Source organism: Muscardinus avellanarius (assembly GCF_963383645.1).
Source record: "Muscardinus avellanarius genome assembly, chromosome: 2".
In the NCBI taxonomy this organism is placed as follows: domain Eukaryota; kingdom Metazoa; phylum Chordata; class Mammalia; order Rodentia; family Gliridae; genus Muscardinus; species Muscardinus avellanarius.
The window spans coordinates 167,216,180-167,237,843 of NC_137787.1; the positions used below are offsets into that span (position 1 = coordinate 167,216,180).

The 21,664-nt window shown below is 43.3% G+C and overlaps 1 protein-coding gene across 1 annotated transcript in view; it reads left to right on the forward strand.

Annotated features, from left to right (window-relative positions):
• Positions 1 to 21,664, forward strand: part of PIBF1 (progesterone immunomodulatory binding factor 1) — a gene marked incomplete at both ends in the record, with an annotated part of 236,318 nt that overhangs the window by 207,047 nt on the left and 7,607 nt on the right. Inside the window, one exon of the mRNA XM_080689517.1 lies at positions 9,832 to 10,005. Coding sequence (XP_080545643.1) covers positions 9,832 to 10,005 — 174 coding nt within the window. The remainder of the gene's footprint in view (positions 1 to 9,831; positions 10,006 to 21,664) is intronic.

Here is a 21,664-nt window from a genome sequence, read left to right on the forward strand (position 1 = left end):
GGTATCTAGAGTCCATATTCCATATCAGGATAGATTTTTTCTGAAAAATAAATAAATAAATGTATGATAGTTTCACCTAAAAAAAAAAAAAGAAAAAATATTCTCTGGTAAGAAAGAAAGCAAAAAGAAATATTGAAATGTTATCTTTAAGTCATCAAAAGTTTGGTACCAGACAAATGAAACTGTTATGTGAGATTATCAATGTTAATATTGTATAAATTGTTATAATACTAGATGTCAACCAGTAAGCCAAGCGTGGGAAGGAGGGATGGGGAGGGAATGGGGTGGGGATCGTGGTAGGGGCAGGGCAGGGGGTGTAGCTCAGGGGTCGAATGCCCCCTGGGTTCCATCCCTATAAGAAATCGGAAGAAAATTAATAGCACAAAAGGGAAAAAAATCACAATAAACAGAAATTGACCCCTTTCCCTAGAGAAGATGAAAAAATCTTGATCAGAATAGAACTTACAAAGTACTATAATTTCTTTTGTGTGTGTGTGTGTGGTACTAGGATTGGAACCCAGGGGCTTTTCTACCTCCAGGCTACACCCTCAGACCCATTTTATAGTTTATTTGGAAACTGGGTCTCACTAAGTTGCTGAGAGCCTAAGTAGCTGAGGCTGGCTTAGAACCTGTGCGATCCTCCTGTCTCAGCCTCCCAAGCGCGGGGATTACAAGCGTGTGCCACCACGCCCAGCCTATAATTTGTTTAGAAAGATTTGGGAAAATAATTTTTTCATGAGATAAGAACTGGTGAAAGACGGGTATGGAGGCAGATGCTTGTAATCCCAGTACAACAAAAAATTGAGGTGTGTGTTTGTGTGTTTGTACTAGGGATTGAGCCCAGGGGCATTCTATCTCCAAGCTACACTCACAGGTCTAATTTTTATTTTTATTTTGAAACAGGGTCTTGCTAGTTTGGTGAAACTCTCACTCCTTACTGAGGCTATCCTCGAACCTGCAATCCTCCTGCCTCAGCCTCTCAAATACTGGTGTTCCAAGTATACACCACCATGCCTGGCATGAGATATTTTCAAAAATTGATGAAATCCAAGTCAGGAAGTTATTATGAGTAAGAATACCATTAGGAAGATGTAGGAGAAGCCGGGCGTGGTGGCGCACGCTTGTAATCCCAGCATTTGGGAGGCTGAGACCAGAAGATCGTGGTTCGTGGACAGCCTCAGTTTAGGCCCTTTACAATTTAGTGAGACCCTGTTTCAAAATAAAGAATACAAAAGTAGGGCAGGGGGTGTAGCTCAGAGGTCAAATAGCCCTGGGTTTCATCCCCAGACCCTACCCCCACAAAAGAAAAGATGTAGGAGAAAGCCGGGTATGGTAGTGTAACTCTATAATCCCAGTACTTGAAAGGCTGATACAAGGATAACAGGTTTGAGGCTAGCCTCAGCAACTTAGCAAAACCTTGTTTCAAAAATTAAAAATAAAGCTGGGCATGGTGGCGCACGCTTGTAATTCCAGCACTTGGGAGGCTGAGACAGGAGGATCGCACAGGTTTGAAGCCAGCGTCAGCCACTTAGTGAGGCTCTCAGCAACTTAGTGAGATCCTGTTTCCAAATAAATTACAAAATAGGGCTGAGGGTGTAGCCCAGTGGTAGAAAGCCCCTAAGTTCCATCCCCAGTACTGCCAAAAAAAAAAAAAAAAAATAGGTCTGAGCCAGGCGTGGTGGCGCACACTTGTAATCCCCGCACTTGGGAGGCAGAGACAGGAGGATCACGCTGGTTCAAAGCCAGGCGTGCTGGCATAAGAAACCCTGTTTCCAAATTTAAAAATATAAAAAATAGGTCTGGGAGTGTAACCCGGAGGTAGAAGGGTTTCCAGGAACCCCAGTACCACCAAAAAATAAATAAATAAATAAATAAATAAATAAATAAATAAATAAATAAATAAATAAGTCTGAGAGTATAACCCAGAGGTAGAAAAGCTCCTGGGTTCCACCCCAAGTACCACAAAAGAAAAAAAAAATTAAAAATAGCCAGGTGTGGTGTCACACACTTGTAATTCTAGTACTTGGGAGGCTGAAACAGGAGGATCTGGGTTCATGGCCAGCCTCAACTACTTAGTGAATCCCTCCGCAGCTTATGAGACCCTGTTTCAAATAAAGAACAAAGTCAGGCTGGGAATGTAGCTCAGAAGTAATATGCCCCTGGGTTCAATTTTCATACCTCAAAAAGAAATAAAAAAGCCGGGTGTGGTGGCACACACTTGTAATCCCAGCTTTAGGGAGGCTGAGACTGGAGCATCGCGGTTCTTAGACAGCCTCAGCTACTTAGTGAGGCCCTTTATTTTGAGATAGGGTCTCTCCGAGTTGCAAAGGGCCTCACTAACTAGCTGAAGCTGTCCGCGAACCACATTCCTCCTGTCTCAGCTGGGATTATGAGCATGCGCCACGACACCAAGCTTTTGGAGAAAATCTTTATGAAAGTCAGGGTACAAATAGGAACCTAAGTAATTGACATGATTCTGAGCAACCCATGTAGTATTTAAGAAAAATAATCAGTGAGGTGTGGTCGCACATGTTTTTAATCCCAGTACCTGGGAGATTGAGACAGGAGGATCACAGGTGTGAGGAAAGCCTCAGCAGGTAGACTCTGTGCAACCTAGTGAGACCCTGTTTAAAAAAAAAACAAAAGCCGGGCATGGCAGCGCACACCTGTAATCCCAGCATTTGGGAGGATGAGACTAGACGATTGCAGTTCGAGGACAGCCTCAGCTACTTAGTGGGACCCTTTGCACCCAGTGAGACTCTGTTTCAAAATAAAGAATAAAAAATAGGGCTGGGGGTGTAGCTTAGAGATAGAATGCCCCTGGGTTCCATCCCCAGTACCTAAAAAAAAAAAAAAAAAAAAAAAAAAAATAGGGCTGGGGGTGTAACTCAAGGTAGAATGCCCCGAGGTTCAATCCCCAGCACCACACACACACACACACAAACACACACACACACACACACACACACACACACACACACACACACACAGAAAAAGAGGAAAATCTAATCCATTTGAACTTGATACCAAAGCGTTCATCTTTGCACTGTGGACTCCTCTGCATCTTGTCACCCGCGCTGCTCTGCAGTAAACAGTGTTTTCAAATCCTTAGACAGCAATGCCAGATAAGCTTACAGAGCAGACTGAGGACAGCTGTGGAAGGGAAAGAGCAGAATGGTAAATAGGAGGAGCCAACAGCCAGGAGACAGGATTAAAAACCTAAAAACCAAAGCAGGTTAGGCACAGACCAGAACACTTCCCGCTGACTTCACCTTCCCTGAGGATGCCATGGACATCTTCCGCCTCACCTAAGGACAGACATGCTTCTGTACGTGCATGTTGTGATGGTTTTACTTATAATTTGTTTTGTTGTTTTGTGAATTAGGATCTTGTGAATAATGATGATTTCATTATAACAGTACATCTATTAGGGCAGGACAATTTGTGCCCAAAATATAAATAAGAGATGTTTTTTTTTGTTGTTGTTTTGTTTTGGGGTTTTTCTGGTTGTTTTTGTTTTTTGTTTTGTTTTGTTTTGTTTGGGCGGTACTGGGTATGGAAGCCAGGGGCATTCTACCTCTGAGGGACACCCCGAGCCCTATTTTTTTTTTTTTTCTTTATTTTGGAACAAGGTCTCACTGAATTGCAAAGGGCCTCACTAAGTAGCTGAGGCTGGCTTTGAACCTGCACCATCCTCCTGTCTCAGCCTCCCAAATGCTGGGATTACAAACATGCACCACCACTCCCGGCTTTTATTCTTGATTTTGAAACAGGGACTCACTGAGTTGCAAAGGGCCTCACTAAGTAGCTGAGCCTGTCCTCAAACCGTGATCCTCCTGTCTCAGCCTCCCAAATGCTAGGATTACAAGTATGCACCACCATGCCCAGCTAAGAGATATATTAAAATACTTTCATGGCCACGAGGATTTAACATCATAAAGTAAATTCTTCTTATTTTTTAATTCAGCATAATCCCATTGCTATCTCCAAGAATATATCTAGAAAAATATTTCAATCATTAACACTAAAACAGTGTGACATGGGTGCCATGAATTGACAGACCGTTGGAACAGAGTTTAAAGTCTAGAAATAAATCATATACTTATGGAGGTTTAGTACATGATAAAGATAGCATCAGTGGAGAGAAAAAACGATCTCTTAAGTACACAATGTTATTGTAGGATAGTCATCTTGGGAGGAAAGATGTTGGAGTCATACCATTCACCATGAACCAGGATCAACTTCAGTCACATCAAAGATCTAAATGTTTGTTAAAAAAAAAAAACATAAAAATAACTTAAGGAAAATGTAGGAAGAAAACATGGAGAAAAGTAGAAAAAGATTGACATATTCAGCTACATCATGGTCAGAAGTGTTGCATATCAAAAAAGGCATAAACAAAGTCAAATACACAGAAAGTAAACTGGAAAAAACTGCCACTCATATTAAGGGGAGGCTAATTTCCCTAGCAAAGAAGAAGTCCTTGAAATGTATAAGAAAATGACCGTTCACCCAGGAGAAAAATTGGCCAAGATATCAACAAAAAAGTACCTTTAAATCTGTGAAATGCTGCTCAACTTCCCAAGAGAAGAAATGCAAAATAAACATACCTAAATACTTACCGTACTGGAAGAAACCCAGAAAGTTAGCACAAGCATTCATTTTATCAATAGGAAACTGAAGCTCACTGAACTAGAGCAGGCTGCCTGCGTTTACACAGTCAGTGGTAGCATTAAGACTTTTTGAGGTACTGGGGACAGAACCCAGGGGCATTCTACCTCTGAGCTACACCCCCTGCCCAATTTTTTATTCTTTATTTTGAAACGGTCTCACTGAGTTGTAAAAGGCCTTACTAAGTAGCTGAGGCTGGCCACGAACCCGGATCCTCCTGTCTCAGCCTCCTGAATGCTGGGATTACATTGCTCCACCAGCCCGGCTAGTAGCTGTGATTTCTGTCCTCATATAAAATATTTCCAGTACATGCATTTGACTCTCTGTATGCTCAGCATATGATGGTATTATAGATACTAATTGATGTTAATATGGAATTTTCTTTGTTCAGATTTACATTAATATAAAAATAATTATCATATAAGCCAAACAAAATAAAACTTAAAAAGATTGTGTTCTAAACCGGGCGTGGTGGCACATGCTTGTAATCCCCACGCTTGGGAGGCTGATACAGGTGATCATACAGGTTCGAAGCCAGCCTCAGCTACTTAGTGAGGCTCTCAGCAACTTACTGAGACCCTGTTTCCAAATAAAATATAAAAAGCCAGGCGTGGTGGCGCATGCTTGTAATCTCTGCGCTTGAGAGGCTGAGACAGGAGGATCACGCAGGTTCAAAGCCAGCCTCATCTACTTAGCAAGGCTCTCAGCAACTAGTGAGACCCTGTTTCCAAATAAAATATAAAATAGGTCTGGGAGTATAGCCTGGAGGTAGAATGCCCCTGGGTTCCGCCCAGTACCACCAAAAAATAAATAAATAAATAAAATATAAAATAGGTCTGGGAGTATAGCCTGGAGGTAGAACGCCCCTGGGTTCTGCCCAGTACCACCAAAAAATAAATAAATAAAATATAAAATAGGTCTGGGAGTACAGCCCGGAGGTAGAAAAGCCTCTGGGTTCCACCCCCAGTACCACCAAAAAGAAACAAAACAAACAAAAATAGGTCTGGGGGTATAGCCTGGAAGTAGAAAGCCCCTGAGTTCCATCCCTTGTAACACACACACACACACACACACACACACACACACACACACACATCATCATCATCATCATCATCATCATCATCATCATCACCATAATGTGTTCTTAGCTGGATGCAGTATCACGTACCTGTAATCCCTCTACTCTGGAGGCTGAGGCAGGAGGACTGAAGGTTCAGGAACAGCCTCGGCAACATAGCAAGACTGTCAGCAAACCCTCAAGTCCTCGTTTCCAAACAACATGCATAAAGGGCTGGGGTGTGGCTCAGAGGTAGGATGCCCTGGGTTCAATCCTCAGTACTACAAAAATAAATGAACAAATAAAGAGTTCTTTACCTGGATTTCAGACACTATGCTAATATTGTTTAGATCGTCAGATGAGCGAAAATACTGCTGTTATCCTCACACCTCAAGCTGTAGTGAGCCTAGTCCTGAGAAGGCCAAAACAGTGATTTCCTTTCTAATCACCTGCGCAACATCCAGAGGAATGCCACAGAGCAAATCACAGGCTAAACCCACTCACTCACCACGCCCTTCCCTCCTCTCTCCTCTTCCTCTCCACCCCCATCCCCTCCCCCAGGAAGCATAGTAAACTAAACTCTGTTCACCATATTTTATCTGCCAGGTTGTGTTGAAGATATTTTTTTCCCAATTATCGTATTTCATGTCAAGAAGAATAAATACCATGACTAGTACAAAGATGTTTTCTTTCAGATAGAAAATTCTTCATTCAGCAGGCTGAGTGAAGCCGAGCGTGGTCATGTACACTTGTAATCCTGGTACTGGAGAGGCTGAAACAGGAGGATGCCAAGTTGGAGGTCAGTCTCAGTACCTAATGAGGGCCTCAGCAACTTTTTTTTTTTTTTTTTTTTTTCAGTACTGAGAGTTGAACCCAGGAACATTACCTCCGAGCTACAACCCCAGCCTTATTTTTTTTTTTTTTTTTTTTTTTTTTTTTTTTGGTGGTACTGGGGGTGGAACCCAGAGGCTTTCTACCTCCAGGCTATACTCTCGGACCTTTTTTATATTTTATTTGGAAACAGGGTCTCACTAGGTTGCTGAAAGCCTCACTAAGTAGCTGAGGCTGGCTTCGAACCTGTGCGATCCTCCTGTCTCAGCCTCCCAAGCGCAGGGATTACAAGCGTGCGCCACCACGCCCGGCCTAGCCTTATTTTTTATTCTTTTTTTTTTTTTATTCTTTATTTTGAAACAGGATCTCATTAAGTTGCAGAGGGCCTCCCGAAGTTGCTGAGGCTGCCCAGAAACCTTTGATCCTCCTGTCTCAGCCTCCCAAGTACTATAATTATAGCATGTGCCACTATGCCTGGCTGTCCCTCAGCAATTTAGTGAGCTCCTGTTCCAAAATCAAATAGGGCTGGGGGTTTGGCTTAGAGGTAGAATGTTCCTGAGTCTCATCCCCAGTACCTACCTATCTCCCCCCCTCTCACACACACACACACACACACCCATTACAAGAGAATATAAATTAAATATCATATTTTTTTTGCAGTACTAGGGGTGAAACCCAGGGGTATTCTACCTCCGAACTATACCCCCAGCCCTATTTTTTTATTCTTTGTTTTGAAACAAGATCTCACCATTACACAAGGCCTCACTAAGTAGCTGAGGCTATCTGTGAACCAAGATCCTCCTGTCTCAGCCTCCCAAATGCTGGGATTACAAGTGTGCTGCCACCATGCCCGGCTAAATACCATAATCTTAAAAGAAAAGAAAAGAAAAACCAACTGGATGTGATAGCATAGGCTTGTAATCCCAGTACTTGGAAGGCTGGCTGAGACAGGAGGATCACAGGTTCAAGGACAGCCTCAGCAAGTAATGTGACTATCATTAACCTAGTGTGACCCTGTTTGTAAATAAAAATTTTAAAAGGCCAGTTATGTAGCTCAGAGGTAGAATGTCCCTGGGTTCAATCCCCAGTATCACAAAAAATAAAACATAAAGTAATAAAATTTGGCTGGGCCGTGTAGCTTAGGACATAGAATGCCCCTGGATTCAATACACACACACACACACACACACACACACACACACACCCCTAGAAGGTCCAAATAATAGTATATCAGATTGGTAATATTCAAGCTACATCTACTCTCGTGTGCTTTGGCCAAGCCAGTCCCAGCACTGCCGAAAGGAGGAAGGATTCTGGCACCAATTCTTCCAGCTCCTCTCCTGACCCAAACATCTATTAAGGCTATGTGGCTTTATCTCAGCAGCTCTGTTTTAAAATACCACTCAAGCTAGATGTTTCTAAATAGAACTAATGGCAGCCAGAAGAGAAAGGCCTGTAGAAACTTGCTCTGACACAGAGCTGATGTCTATAAACAGATTAGTAGCAGCAAGCAGAGTATCTTTATATTGCCATAAGTTTTGTGTCTTGACATGAAGATGAAATAAAATAATAGGAAAAATTACCTAGCACACAAACTACGATTATTCTACAGATAAATAAGATAAAGGAGAACTTAGTCTGTCATCTCTCCATATACTTGTATTTGATGAATCAGTTTAATAATTAACTGATACTATTTAGTAATGTCATAAATATGCTAAAGGTTTATCTCTGGGGAAAATAAAATAGATTTGGAAGAAATAATGGGTTTAAAAATTGATCTGAATTCTTCAAAACCTTCAGCATAATTCACTTTTTGCTCAAAAGACAGTCGAGCAAAAGAAGAGCTAGGGGTGTAGCTCAGTGGTAGAGCCCTCTTCCTATTACATGCGAGGCCCTGGGTTCAATCCCCAGCATGGAAAAAAAGGCAACTTTTTTTTTAAGCCAACTCCATTTGTCATCTGTAAAATGATAAGGGGATAAAGTAGCTAAAGAACCCCTAAACCAGAGCCAGGCATAGTGGTGCCAGTATTACAAATATTACAAGTATTACAAATACTTGTAATCCCAGTATTTGGAAAGGCGAAACAGGAGGATAGCAGGTTCTAGGCCAGCCTCAGCAACTTAATGAAGCCCTCTGCAACTCAAGTGAGACCCTGTTACAAAATAAAGAATAAAAAGGGCTGGGGGTACAGCTCAAAGGTAGAATGCCCCTAGGATCAATCCCAGGTACCACAAGAAAGAAAAAACATCCCGAAGCTATATGAAACTTGAATTGCTAATTAGTAGCCAAGTAAAAGCTATTTAGTTATTTTTCTCTACTATCTTCATACAAGACTTAATAAGAAATGGAATAGCTTAAGAGGGAGAAAAGCATTTTTTTTTTTTTTTTTTTTTTTTTTTTTTTTTTTTTTTTTAGTGGTACTGGAGGTGGAACCCAGAGGCTTTCTACCTCTGGGCTATACTCCCAGACCCATTTTACATTTTATTTGGAAACAGGGTCTCACTAAGTTGCTGAGAGCCTCACTACTTAAGTAGCTGAGGCTGGCTTCGAACCTGCGCGATCCTCCTGTCTCAGCCTCCCAAGCGTGGGGATTACAAGCGTACGCCACCAACGCCTGGCAGAAAAGCAATTAAGTGTCTAAATAATCTACTCAACAAATATGTATAGAAAACCACAGTGGGAAGCCCAGGCCAATCAAGGAGTGGTGGCGCATGCTTGTAATCCCAGTACTTGGGAGGCTGAGACAGGAGGATCACAGGTTCCTGGCCAGCCTCAGCTACTTAGTGAGATTCTCTGCAACTTAGTGAGATATTGTTTCAAAATAAAGAATGAAATAGGACTGGGGGTGTATCTCAGATGTAGAATGCCTCTGGATTCAGTCTTAAGTATCAAAAGAAAAACAAACAAGCCCAGGCTACACTCGGCACCAAGGATCACATCACCCGGAATCTCTAGGCGTGAGACACAGGCATCATCTGTATTTCCAGAGCTACAAGGGTGATTCCAATGTGCAGACAAATGTGGGCACCAGTGAACTATAGCATGTCAGTTACCATGCTAGAAGTAATATCAGACTTATGGATGTAAGATCCATGTGTGTAATTATTGTACATTAATATTTTGTTTTAACAACTTTCCTCGTTTGTGCAAGATAATTGCTTCAAATATTCTTCTATTAAGAGAAAAATAAGTAAATATTTTAACATCAGTCATTGTAAGTGTTTGCCAAAATCATGCTTGTCATTTTCTTGTTTTCATATATCAACAGGAATTGGCAGCAATGAAGCAGATTCTCATTAATATGCGTAGTAAACATTCTGAGAACAGCTTACTTCTTACTAAAACAGAACCAAAAAATATGATAGAAAATCAGACATCGAAGACTTTGAATGTGCCTGGACAACAAGAAGACAATATATTTCTACCCAAACCAACACTCTTTGTAAGTCCAATTGAAAATACTTTCTCATCTTGTGTCTCTGATATTCATTAACTATATATAAATATATTTTGGTAAATATATGTTATGCATATACATATATATGGTTTTTTGGGGGGTTTTTTTGCAATACTGGAGATTAAACCCAAGGGCATTCTACCCCAGCCCTATTTTTTATTCTTTATTTTGAAACAAGGTCTCACTAAGTTGTGGAGGGCCTATGTAGTTGAGCTGGCCACAAACCCGTGGTCTTCCTGTCTCAGCCTCCCAAGTACTGGGATTAAAAGCATGTGCCACCACGCTCAGCGTCACTAAATATATTTTACTTAATTTTTTTCTCTCATTAATACTGGTTTTAAGATAATTTTGATAGCTTTATGCAAAGGCCTTGAGATATCTGAATTACAGATGGAACATGTCTGTAATCCCAGGACTTGGGAGGCTGAGACACGTGTTTGAGGACAGCCTCAGCAAATAGTGAGACTCATCAACCTAGCAAGACCCTGCTACCAGCGGGTTCAGTCCTGTGGGGGGCAAGTCCACTAGCGGTCGGGGGCCTCAGAAAGATGGGACAAAAGGCAGGCGGCGTTCTGCAGATCCTTATCTGCAGCGGTTCTTTTCCCCTCTATGAATTCCTTAAGTTTTTAGTTACGACGCTTTGGAAAAGAACCTGAGGTGGACAAAGGCTTCTTGAGCCAATGACACTTTATTATGAAAACCCCAAGAAATTTATACACTTCACCAGTAAAGTTAAGAGAAACGGGGGCGGTCTTTTAGCTGGCTGTTGGCCCTCGAAGAATTAACTTCTGTTTCTCTCCAAGGTCTTGCAGATAAGCAGCTCCAGGTGGCAGCCTCCCAGGATAGTCAAGGCTTGGGAGCTTCTCGGGAACTTTTCCTGGAACTTTCCATCTTTTGGGCTCAGTTCATATAGCAAGTGTGGGGAGATGTGGTGATTCAGTGTTGGCATCTTTTTAAATCTGAAAGCTTAAGCATACTCACAACACAGTTTGGCAGACAAAATACCACAAACAACACCACAAGGTTCTTAGTTCTAATTGTCAGATGTATTTCCTTAACTGCTGAGCACTCTTCTTTAAACAACAAGCCTATTAAAAGAATCCACTTCCCTGTCACAAACTCTCTGCAACCTGCTTCTAACTTTCTAATTCCTTTCTTTCCCAGTTGGGACTTTCTTATGATAAGCTCTTTTTCATGCAAAAATACTTTTCTTACTCTTACGGTATTTCTTTTCCTTCATACATATATATATTTAGAATGTCTGTCCTTTATTTTGTCATATTCATTTCTAACTATGCGGCCATTTTTTCTGTCTCCTGGGGTGCTCACACTGAGGTAAAAGTTAACAGTCTTTTTCTTTGGGTCTATTGTATTCGGGCAGCTAAGTTGTTTCTTTAAGGTTACACACAAGGTTTCTCTCTGTCTCTAGGCAGGATTTCAAGGGTGAATAATTATTTTGAACTGAGCTACTTTTGCCGGAGTGATAGATAGTGATGAAGGTCGGAGGGCATTTGTGATTGCTGCAGCTGGGGTGCTTATCACAGTACCTGAATTCTGGCCAGTTTTTCATTATTGTTGAGCAGAGCCAAGGACGTTTTGACAAATTATTAGAGAGTTTATTTCCACGGACTCAGTTTCTTTTTATATTTCTAATTTCACATCACTGGAGCAATTTGTGTAGAAAGTTAAAAGAAATAATAGTGAAGGGTATCTAAAAGTGGGGGGTACTTTGGCCAGAGACGATACCTCCTTCTCGGGGCGTTTTTGCCGATTAACTATGTGGAGCGGGGTTCTCAACACATAGATGCCGAGGCAGCAGGATGTCTTGGCAAGACCCTGTTTCAAAAATTAAAAAACAAGCCAGGCATGGTGACGCACACTTGTAATCCCCGCGCTTGGGAGGCTGAGATAGGAGGATCGCGCAGGTTCGAAACCAGCCTAAGCTGGCCTAAGAGACCTTGTTTCCAAATAAAATATAAAATAGCTCTGGAAGTGTAGCCCAGAGGTTGAAGGCCGCTGGGTTTTCCATCCCCAGTACTACCAAAAAAAGAAGCTGGGCATGGTGGCACACGCTGGTAATCTCAGCATTCAGGAGGCTGAGACCAGAGGATCATGGTTCATGGACAGCCTCATCTACTTAGTGAGGCCCTTTACAATTCAGTGAGACCCAGTTTCAAAATAAAGAATAAAAAATATGGCAGAGGGTGTAGCTCGGAGGTTGAATGCCCTTGGGTTCCATCCCCAGACCCACAAAAAAATAAATAAATAAAAATAAAAACAAAAAAGAACTGGGCATGGTGGCAAATGCTTGTAATCCCAGTATTTGAGATGCTGAGACTGGAGGAACTCGGGCTCACAGCCAGCCTCAGCTACTTAGTGAGGCCCTCCAAAACTTAGTGGGACCAGGGTTCCATCCCCAGACCCTCAAAAAAAAAAAAAAAAAAAAGAGAGAGAAAGAGTATAAGAGCCAGGTGTGGTGACGCATGCTTGCAATCCTGCTCTTGGGAGGCTGAGACAGGAGGATCACACAGGTTCAAAGCCAGCCTCAGCTACTTAGTGAGGCTCTCAGCAACTTAGTGAGACCCTGTTCCTAAATAAAATAGAAAATAGGTCTGGGAGTATAGCCCGGAGGTAGAAAACCTCTGGGTTCTACCCCCAGTACCACAAATAATAATAATAATAATAATAATAATAATAATAATAATAATAATAATAAAAAAATAAAAAACAGAGCTTGAGTTGTAGCTTGGAGGTAGAATGCCCCTGGGTTCCATCCTCAATACCGCCAAAAAAAAGGGGTAGTCTCACTAAGCTGCAGAGGGCCTCACTCACCTGTTCAGCCTGACTGTGACTCTTCAATCCTTTCTGTCTCAGCCTCCTAAATACTGGGATTAAAAGTGTGAGCCACCATGCCCACCTATTATGCACTGATTTAAAAAAAAAAAAAAAAGCCAGGCTTGATGGAGCACACCTATAATCCCAGTACTTGGGAGGCTGAGACAGGAGAATTGTAGGTTCACGGCCAGCCTCGGCTACTTGGCAAGGATCTCTGTTACCTTATGAGACCCTCTTTCAAAATAAAAAATGAAATAGGGTTGAGTTGTAGCTTAGAAGTAGAATGCCCCCTAGTCACACCACACACACACACACACACACACACACACACATGAATTTAGCAGTTATTTGTAACATAGTTATACAGTGCGTATAGTTGGGTTTATATTAAGACAAGTGACAAGCCGGGCATGGTGGCGCACGCTTGTAATCCCAGCATTCGGGAGGCTGAAACCAGAGGATCTCAGTTCGCGAACAGCCTCAGCTACTTAGTGAGGCCCTCTGCAACTTAGTGAGACCCTGTTTCAAAATAATAAAACAGAGGGCAGGGGCTGTAGCTCAGAGGCCGAATTCCCATGGGTTTCATCCTCAGACCTGCAAAAAAAAAAAAAAAAAAAAATGACAAGTGACGGCCCAGCATGGGAGGATCACAGGTTCAAGGACAGCCTCAACAAGCCACTCATCAACCTAGTAAGACCTTGTTTCAAAATGAAAAGGATTAGGGGTATACCTCAGAGGTAGAATGCCCCTGCCTTCAATCTCAAGTACCACAAACAAAAAAAAGATGAGTAACACCTGACACAGACGCTGCTCTGGGGCTCATGGGCCAGCACAACAGAATCAGGGACCTCGGCTAGCAGTGGGAGATTCTCTCCTCACAGGTGATAGGGATGTGAAAGGTCCATAGCTCCACATACCTGTAACGCTTTGTTGACACCGCTGTGCTTGGAAGCTATGGAATCTAGAGACTGTGTGAGTTTGGAATCAAAACTTATCTCACCAGGATTATGACCAAACAGCCGGGCGTGGTGGCGCACAATCCCAGCATTCGGGACAGGAGGATTGCAGGGGTTTTCCGGACAGCCTCAGCTACTCAGCTACTTAGCAAGGCCCTTTGCAACTCAGTGAGACCCTGTTTCAAAACTAAAAGGACTAGCCGGGTGTGGTGGCACACACTTATAATCCCAGTGTTTGGGAGGCCGAGACAGGAGGATCGCACAGGTTCGAAGCCAGCCTCAGCAACTTAGACCCTGTGTTCCAAATAGGTCTGGAAGTATAGCCCGGAGGTAGAAAGCCTCTGGTTTCCACTTCCAGTACCACATAAATAAATAAATAAATAAATAAATAAATAAATAAATAAATAAACAAACTAACTAACTAACTAACTAACTAACTAAAAAATAGGGCTGAGCTGAGGGTGTAGCTCAGAGGTAGAATCCCCTTGGTTCCATCTCCAGTACCACAAAAAAAAAAAAAAAAAGAATTATGACCAAGCCTCTAGCTATGTACGTTAAGATTTTAAAATAATAAGTTTTCAATTTCTAGTGTCAGGAATACTAATTTCAACCTGAAGAGGTTACATTAGGAAGCTAAGGTAATTTAGCTAGCAAACTATTCGAAATAAGGAATTTCCGAGTGAGCCTGGAAGTAGGACGGTATGGGTGGAATGATCAGACATTCTTACATTCAGCTGGTTTAGAGCTAGATCATGTGCCTGTACCCCAAGTACCACAAAAAAAAAAAATTTCGTTGAGTCCCAGACTATAAGTTTTTTGGAAAACAAGACAATCCTATCTTTTCTTTAGAAAAGTGATATTGGTTAAACACTAATCGAGTCTTAATCTCTCACTCTTTCTCTAGATCCCAGGAGTAATCCACCAGGCATATCTTGTCTGCTTTTATCAGGCATCATTCTTAGTTTTTTTGTTTTGTTTTGGTTTGTTTTTGTTTTTGTTTTTTTGTTTGTTTTTGGTACTAGGGATTTAACCCAGGGGAATTCTACCTCTAGCTCCACCCCCAGCCTGATTTTTTATTCTTTTTTTTTTTTTTTTTTGGTGGTGGTGATGGTGGTACTGGGGTTCCTGGAAGCCCTTTTACCTCCAGGCTAGCTACACTCCCAGACCTATTTTTACATTTTTATTTGGAAACAGAGTCTCCTAAGCCAACGCACACGGCTGGCTTCAAACCTGTGCGATCCTCCTGTCTCTGCCTCCCAAGCGCCGGGGATTACAAGCGTGTGCCACCACGCCCAGCTTTATTCTTTATTTGGAAACAGGGTTTCACTAAGTTGCTGAGGACCTAAGAAGTTGCTGAGAAGGCTGGCCGCAACACTGTGATCCTGTCTCAGCCTACCATGTGCTGGGATTATAGGCACGCGCCACCACACCCAGTATTCATTCTACTTTTAACAAACTTTCTCAATCTAACAGAAAGCCCAGGTTATATATTAATGTTCTAATGGCTACTTCTGCCTGACACAAAAGTACCTGTCTAATCAGTTGATTGTCTCCAAAATCTTCTTGTATTATAATGAATTACGGTTTATCTCTTCAACAGCTCTTTGAGGCCTTTCCTAAATCAGGAATATAGTTTGCACTCCACTGACCAATAATGTTTTTATTAATTTCTACTGTTTTTCTGTAAAATCATAAACATAATTAACTTAAATCAGCACATAAAAATTAAGGCAGTGTTTCCAATTTAAAGCTCATCTTTCATTTGGGAGGCAGAAACCAGAAGACGTGGTTCAGGGACACTCTCAGCTATTTAGCCAGGCCCTTCCCAAGTCAGTGAGACCTCCTTTCAAAAATAAAAGACTAGCCGGGCTTGGTGGAGCACCCTTGTAATCTCAGCGCTTGGGAGCAGGTTCGAAGCCAGCCTCAGCTACTTAGTGAGGCTTTCAGCAACTTAGTGAGACCCTGTTTCCAAATAAAAATATAAAAAATAGGGCTAGGGGTGTAGCTCAGAGGTAGAATGCCCCTAGGTTCCATCCCCAGTACCACAAAAAATAAATAAAGCTCATCTTTAGCCAGGCGTGGTGGCACACACTTGTAATCATAGTACTTGAGAGGCTGAGACAGAGGGACCGCAGGTTCAAAGCCAGCCTGTTAACTTAGTAAGGCTCTCAGCAACTTAGCGAGTTCCTGTTTCCAAGTAAAAAAAATAAAAAGAATAAGCCATGTGTGATGGCACATGTTTGTAATCCCAGTACTTGGGCTGAAACAGGAGGATAACAGGTTCCCGGCCAGCCTCATGAAGCCTTCCACAACTTACTGAGAAAAGTTTCAAAATAGCAAACAGGCCAGGCCTGGTGTCACACACTTGGAATCCCAGTACTTGGGAGGCTGAGACAGGGGGATCATGGCGAGCCTCAGTTATTTAGGCCCTTTGCAACTCAGTGAAACCCTGTTTCAAAATAAAGAATAAAAAATAGGCCTGGGGCATAACTCGGAGGTAGAATGCCCCTGGGTTCCAACCCCAGTAGTTCCCCCACCAAAAAAAAAAACCTAGAGAAAAAAAAATAACAAATAAAATAGGGTTGGTAATATAGCTCAGAAATAGAATGCCTCTGGGTACAATCCCCAGTACCACACATACATACATACATACATACATACATACATACATACATACGAGCTGAGACTGTAGCTCAGAAATAGACCTCCCTGGGTTCAATCCTCAGCACTACACACACACGCACACACACTCAAACTGAGGAGGCATATTAAATTTTATTACATAAAGCATCATTTTATGGGTATGAAGGGTGAGTAACTTTAATAAGATGGCATAATAAAAGAGATACTGTGGTTCAAACAGAAGAATATAATTATCTAAACAAAAACTAAAAGCCAGGCATGATGACACATGCTTGTAATCTCAGTACTTGGGAGGCTGAGACAGGAGGATTGTGGGTTTTGGATAGCCTCAGCTACTTTGATGAAGCCTCCACAATTTAGTGAAACCTTGTTTCAAAATAAAGAATAAAAAATAGAGCTGGGGGTATAGCTTGGAGGTAGAATCCCTGGGTTCTATCCCCAGTTTCTCAAAAAAAAAAAAAAATCAAACTAAAAGGACAGGCGTGGCAGTGCACATTTGTAATCCCAGTGCTTGGGAGGCTTAGACAGGAAGATCACAGTTCATGGCTAGACTCAGCTACTTAGGCCCTCTGCAATTTAGTGAGATCCTGTTTCATTATAAAGAATTAAAAATAGTGCTGGGGGTGTAGCTCAGAAGTAGAATGCCCTGAACCAGGCATGGTGGCTCACGCTTCTAATCCCAGCATTTGGGAGGCTGAGACAGGAGGACCACACAGGTTCGAAGCCAGCCTCAGCTGCTTAGTGAGGCTCTCAGCAACTTAGTGAGACCCTGTTTCCAAATAAAGTATAAAATAGGTCTGGGAATATAGCCCAGAGATAGAAAAGACCCTGAGTTCCACCCCCAGTACCACCAATAATAAGAAGAATGTCCTGGGTTCAATCCCTGGTACCACAAAATAAGTAAATAAATACATACATTACTAACTAATAAAAAGGCAAAAAATAATTTAAGCTTTGTCCTCTTCATACAGTCTTTTTTATTTTTTATTTGGGGGGGGGGTACTGGAGATGGAACCAGGGTCAGTTGACCTCCGAGCTGCACCCCCTGCCCTATTTTTATTCTTTATTTTGAAACAGGGTCTCACTAAGTTGTGGAGGGCCTCACTAAGTGTCTGAGGCTGTCCGTGAACCGCAATCCTCCTGTCTCAGCCTCCCTAATGCTGGGATTACAAGCATGCACCACCACGCCCAGCTTTCATACAATCTTTATTGAATTTTGTTTGTTTGTATATTTAAAAAAAAATAACACCCAGGGCCAGACTTGGTGGCACATGCCTAATAATCCTAGCAATTTAGGAACTGAGGCAGAAGGTTTGTAATGTGAGGCCAGTCTTGGTGAGACCTTATCTCAAAAGAACAAAGAAAATAGATGGACTGAGGGTGTAGCCCTCGCAGGAGCTAGGATGACAAGACTGCACCACTGCACCTGGCGGCTCATATGAATTCACTAATTTAAACTTGTCTTTTTGTGACTGTTAGGCCAGGCATGGTAGTGCACGCTTATAATCCCAGCATTTGGGAGGCTGAGACAGGAGGATAGCTGTTTGCGAACACCCTCAGCTATTTAGTGAAGCTGTTTGCAACTCAGTAAGACCGTTTCAAAATAAAGAATAAAAAATCAGACTGGGGGTGTAGCTCGGAGATAAAATGCCCCTGGGTTCAATCTCCAGCACCACAAAAAAAAAAAAAAAAAAAAAGACTGTGGCCGGGCATGGTGGCACATGCTTGTAAATCCCCGCGCTTGGGAGGCTGAGACAGGAGGATCGCACAGGTTCAAAGCCAGCCTCAGCTACTCACTCTTAGCAACTTAGTGAGAGCCTGTTTCCAAATAAAATATAAAATAGGTCTGGGAGTATAGCCCGGAGCCCCTGGGTTCCACCCACAGTACCACAAAAAAAAAAAAAAAGACTGTGTAATTCCTCTTATGGAATTGTCATTTAGATCTGTAGCACATTTATTATTAAGTATTCACTCACCTAAGCCTTATTCTAGGCAGAGTCCCTGCCGGTGAGTGGCCCACAGTCTGCTCGTGGGAACTGATTGCGAGGCTGTGTGATCTGCCCTAGCTAGGGGGATAGGGCAGAGCACCCTGAGAGCCACGTCCGCGCTCAGAGAAGATGGGCTGCAGGACCAGGAAAAGAGGCAGCAGCTGACTTCTTGTTAATTCCACCAGAAGTGGATGAGGAAGTGGCGGAGGAAGAAGTGTCAGCCACCGGGATAAATTAGCGGGGTGAGAAAGTGGGGAAGGACAAGGTGTAGCGCTTTAAGCAACTGCAAGCGGAGTAAACGCAGGAAGGATGCTGGACGACGGTCATATTTTACTTGGTAAGGTGTGCCTCTTGTTTGTGGAGGGAGGTACTGACGATGGAACCCAGGGCCATTCTACTTCCAAGCTGCACCCCCAGCCCTAGTTTTTTATTCTTTATTTTGAAACAGGGGCTCACTAAGTTGCTGAGTCTCGCTATGTTGTTAAGGCTGCCCTCCAATAATCCTCCTGTCTCAGCCTCTCAAGTACTGGGATTATAAGCATGGGCCACCATGCCTGCCTTTTTTTATTATTTATTTATTTATTTATTTATTTATTTATTTATGCGGGTCTGGGGATGGAACCCAGCGGCATTTGACCTCTGAGCCACAGCCCCTGCCCTATTTTTTATTCTTTATTTTGAAACCGGGTCTCACTGAGTTGCAGAGGGCCTCGCTAAGTAGCTGAGGCTGTCCGCAAACCGCTGGACCTCACTAAGTAGCTGAGGCTGTCCACGAACCGTGATCCTCCGGTCTCAGCCTCCTGAATGCTAGAATGACAAGCGTGTGCCACGACACCCGGCCTGCCTTTATTTATTATTTATTTATTTTTGTGGCATTGGGGATTGAACCCAGAGGCATTCTACCTCTGAGCTAAACCTCCAGCCTGATTTGATTTCTTTTTTGAAAACAGGGTCTCACTAAGTTGCAAGGCTGACTTCCAACCTGTGATCCTTCTGTCTCAGCCTCCCAAGTACTGGGATTACAAGGATGTGCCCCCACGCCCAGCTCCCATGCCGCCTTCATAGAAAACATTAGATTGAAAACTAAGAGTAAACCCAGCATGGTGGTACACGCTTACAATCCCAGTATTTGGGAGGCTGATACAGGAGAATCACAGGTTCAAATACTTAGGCCCTCCATGACTTAGACCTTGTTTCAAAATAAAAATAAAATCGGGGCTAGGGGTGTAGCTCAGAGGTAAAATGCCCCTGGGCTCAATCCTCAGTACCACTAAAAAGAAGGAAGGGAGGGAGGGAGGGAGGGAGGGAGGAAGGAAGGAAGGAAGGAAGGAAGGAAGGAAGGAAGGAAGGAAGACAGGAAGACAGGCTGGCTGGCTGGCAGGCAGGCTAAGAGTAGAAAAAGATTTGTTTATTTAACCAACTTTCATTGAACATCACTGTATTTGTCTGCTTATCCTAGCTGCAACAAAATACCCGAGGAAACAGCTTAGAGGAAGAAAGTTTATTTTGGCTCATGGTTTCTGAGGTCTCAGTTCATGACTCTTTCTTTGGCCCAAGGAGAGGCATCACGGCAGGGTGTCAAAGAGAACAAGCTGCTCTGCTCCTGATGGCAAGAGGCCTGGGGAGGGCGAAGGGGGTGACCAAAAGATCCAGTCCCTAAGGGCTCGCCTCCAAGGACCCGCACCCCGGCAGTTCCCACTGCCTCCCACAGGCCACTCAGCTACAGCTACAGGTCCCCTCAGTAGGTTCACCCACTGCTGAGGTCAGAACCCCTGGGAGCCACCCACTTCCCCGACCCCCTCCCCCAGCCTGGCGGCATTGGGACGCCTTCAACTGGGAGCTCTGGGAACACTCCAGCCCCAGCCAGAACAGGCGTTCTGTGACTTCCAGCAAGGGACGCAGGGTGTTCTGTGGCTGATTCAGTAAACAGTATAGAGGCTGTAGTTCTGTAAAGGAACACCAAAAGAAGCCTTTGAGGTATCAGGGCAGGCTTTAGAGAAGGTGACTTTGAAGCTAAATCCTAAAAAATAAACAGAAGTGAGCTCTGTAGGAAGGAAGAACATCACATGGGAAATACTATTAATAGTGAGTACTAGCCCATGGTGGCGCATGCCTGGAATCCCAATGCTTGGGAGCTGGAGATGGGAGAATCACAGGTTCTGGGCCAGCCTTGGCAACTTAGTGAGACACTGTTTCAAAATTAAAAAATAATTAAAAAGGACTGGCGGCATAGCTCAGAGGTAGAACACCCCTGGGTTCAATCCCCAGTACCACCAAAAAATAAAATAAAATGGTACTTACTGAGGTAGAAGCACTTCACGTGCGCTGTCAAGTTATTCTCTCTCTCTCTCTCTCTCTCTCTCTCTCTCTCTCTCTCTCTCTCTCTCTCTTTGGCGGTACTGGGGATGGAACCCAGGGGCATTCTACCTCCAAGCTTCAACCCCCAGCCCTATTTCTTTTATTCTCTTTTTTTTTTTTTTTCTTTGTGGGTCTGTGGATGGAATCCAGGGGCATTTGACATTCGAGCTACTCCCCCTGCCCAATTTTTTATTCTTTATTTTGAAACAGGGTCTCACTGAGTTGCAGAGGACCTCACTAAGTAGCTGAGGCTGTCCGCAAACCGCGATCCTCCAGTGTCGGCCTCCCAAACGCTGGGATTACAAGCGTGCGCCACCACGCCCGGCTTATTCTCTATTTTGAAAAAGGGTCTCAATGAGTTACAAAGGGCCTCACTAAGTAGCTGAAGCTGTCCGCGAACCACAATCCTCCTGTCTCAGCCTCCAAAATGCTGGAATTACAAGCACACGCCACCACGCCCTGCTAAATTACTCTCTTAAGTGCAGTCTGAGGCATATGACATATCAGTCAGGTCTTTAGGAAACAGGTGACAACCTGAAGGAACTGTCTGCAAGCAGGCGGAGATCACCAAGTGCCTTGCAGCAAGCACTGGACACCTGGAGCTGCAGGGGCCACAGGACTCCAGGGCGGGGAGGCAGACTAATTTTCCATAGTAGAATGGGAAATAGATCATAGCTAGACAGAGGAGGAGCTGGGGAATAAATACCTTGATTTTTCTCATATGTAAACCCATTGGTGAACCTGATGGGAAATCAGAAGGCACAGGGAGCGAGGGCTGCTGGGCAGAGTGGTGGCCAGAGGGCAGGACGGAGAGCGAATCAGCGGGGCCAGGACCCAGCATGCGGACTTCATTCTCCCCTGATT